This window comes from Asparagus officinalis, chromosome 5 (genome assembly GCF_001876935.1).
Source record: "Asparagus officinalis chromosome 5, Aspof.V1, whole genome shotgun sequence".
NCBI classification, from domain to species: domain Eukaryota; kingdom Viridiplantae; phylum Streptophyta; class Magnoliopsida; order Asparagales; family Asparagaceae; genus Asparagus; species Asparagus officinalis.
In genome coordinates, this window is record NC_033798.1 from 63529515 (window position 1) to 63531907 (window position 2393).

Below are 2393 nucleotides of genomic sequence, written 5' to 3' on the forward strand. Positions count from 1 at the left end.
CTTTTTCTTCTTTCTCTTCACAATATGGTTTACTCTTCTAGTTTCGGATGATAAAATATTGAGGGGCACTTTTCAGATGGGTGAACGCATTGATGTGCACTTATATCTACACGTCTAGGTACAGGTTTGGGGAGGATCTAATAATAAATTCTAGCCTTAAAAAGCTCTTTGTCATAACTTGCACTTTTGCATGTCAACAGTTATACATCACCATCAAGTTGGCTTTTGTGTTATGTTTAGGGAGCATTAAGATTGAACTACTTTTGCTGAATTCCTTTATAAAAATTATATCGTGCTAAAAAGCTGCTCTTGTAGTTGACTTATTTTGAAACCAATTGGCGCGCATTATTGCATCTCTACCCGCACTTCGCCACTAATTCGAATGGTAGATATGGTGTCTTTTTCGGCATCATTAAACCTAATTTCTCTAATTGACAGTTGAAATTTTATTGCTATATCCTGTTATTTACGCAAATACTCATCAATTGCAGTTGATCTCTTTACTTGTACTGTGCATTTTTTTGCCTTGAGGCTTGACAGTAGGCCCACAGGCTCTTCTATGAAAATTTCCGTTTCATTTACCAATATAAGTTAAAAAAAAAACTTTGCTATCTTGATCCAGTTTGTGAAGGCAGCAGACCAGAGCAATAATGGGTGCCGGAGGACGCATGACGGCCAAAGAGCGTGAGGCCCAACAACTCTGTCGCAATGTCGTTCATCGCGTCCCAACTGAGAAGCCTCCCTTCACTCTTGGCCAGCTCAAGAAAGCCATCCCTCCCCATTGCTTTGAGCGCTCTGTTCTTCGCTCCTTCTCCTATGTTGTTTATGACTTCATCATCGTCTCAGCCCTCCTCTATCTCGCCCTTTGCCACATCCCCAACCTCCCTTCGCCCTTCAATTACATCGCTTGGCCATTGTACTGGATGTGCCAAGGTTGTGTCCTGACTGGCATCTGGGTCATCGCCCATGAATGCGGTCACCATGCATTCTCCGACTACCAACTCCTTGATGATATTGTTGGTCTTGTCCTTCATTCTGCCCTCTTGGTCCCGTACTTCTCATGGAAATACAGCCATCGTCGCCATCATTCGAACACTGGCTCTTTGGAGCGTGACGAGGTGTTCGTTCCCAGACCCAAATCTTCACTGCCTTGGTTCTCCAAGTACCTCAACAATGCCCCTGGCAGGTTCCTCTTCCTCTTTGTCAGCCTCACCATGGGCTGGCCTCTGTACTTGGCATTCAATGTCTCTGGCCGCCCTTATCCCCGATTTGCATGCCACTATGATCCCTATGGCCCGATCTACTCCGATCGCGAGCGTGCTCAGATTTTCATCTCCGATGCTGGTGTTATTGCAGTCTTTTATGCGCTGTATAAGCTGACCGTTGCGTTCTCGTTGGGCTGGGTGATTAGAATCTATGGCGTGCCTTTGCTAGTTGTCAATGGTTGGTTGGTGCTGATCACATATTTACAGCACACTCACGCTGCTTTGCCACACTATGATTCATCAGAGTGGGACTGGCTGAGGGGTGCGTTGGCCACCATCGACAGAGACTATGGAATTCTCAACAAGGTATTCCACAACATTACCGATACCCATGTTGCCCACCATCTATTCTCGACGATGCCACATTACAATGCAATGGAGGCAACCAAGGCGATCAAGCCAATACTTGGGGAGTACTACCAGTTTGATGGGACTCCCGTGTACAAGGCAATGTATCGGGAGGCGAAGGAGTGTGTGTACGTGGAGTCCGAAGGAGATAAGAGCAAGGGAGTCTACTGGTACAACAACGAGCTTTGAGTAGTTGTTGAGTAGTTCAGTCCTCTCTCTGCTTTTGTTTGTGTCCGTGTGTGTTTAGTTTGTAGCTGGTCCTGCTTTTATCTTCTTCTGGCGTCAGTTTGTTGTGTGGGGATAAAGAAGAAAGCCTTGGACAATGAGGACTAAATTTCAGAGTTCTTGTATCTTTGTTTGTACTCTATGCGTCAAGGTTTAAGAGTTCATTGCAAGTATAAATGCAATAAGACTGTTATAGTTTTGATTTTTTGTTTGTTTGTTTGTTCTGCTGCTCATTTGTGTTTGTACTATACATTCAGAAGCTGGGTTGAATTTCGTAAACATGTCTGTACTCCGGAGGAGTAGCGCCATGTGCTAACTATTTTTTTTTCGTTATTTCAATATTGTATTAACCCCCCAAATCTTCAATTTGAAAATGATCTCAGGTTCTTCCATAATTCAATATTAGGCCCCCATATCATTGAAATTGATCTTAGGTCCCCCAAATCTGATTAGTATGTTGAAATAAGCTCCTTTGTGAAAATTTGGTTAAAATGAGGGTAATATTATGTTTACTTTAAATTTTTCTATGACTAGTATGTGACACGTGCGTTGCAC

At 43.4% G+C, this 2393-nt stretch overlaps 1 protein-coding gene across 1 annotated transcript; it reads left to right on the forward strand.

Moving 5' to 3' along the window:
- On the forward strand, positions 597–2049 carry LOC109843630 (delta(12)-fatty-acid desaturase FAD2-like). Its single transcript, XM_020412579.1, has one exon. The coding sequence runs from the start codon at positions 651–653 to the stop codon at positions 1800–1802; it is 1152 nt and encodes a 383-aa protein (XP_020268168.1). The 5' UTR covers positions 597–650; the 3' UTR covers positions 1803–2049.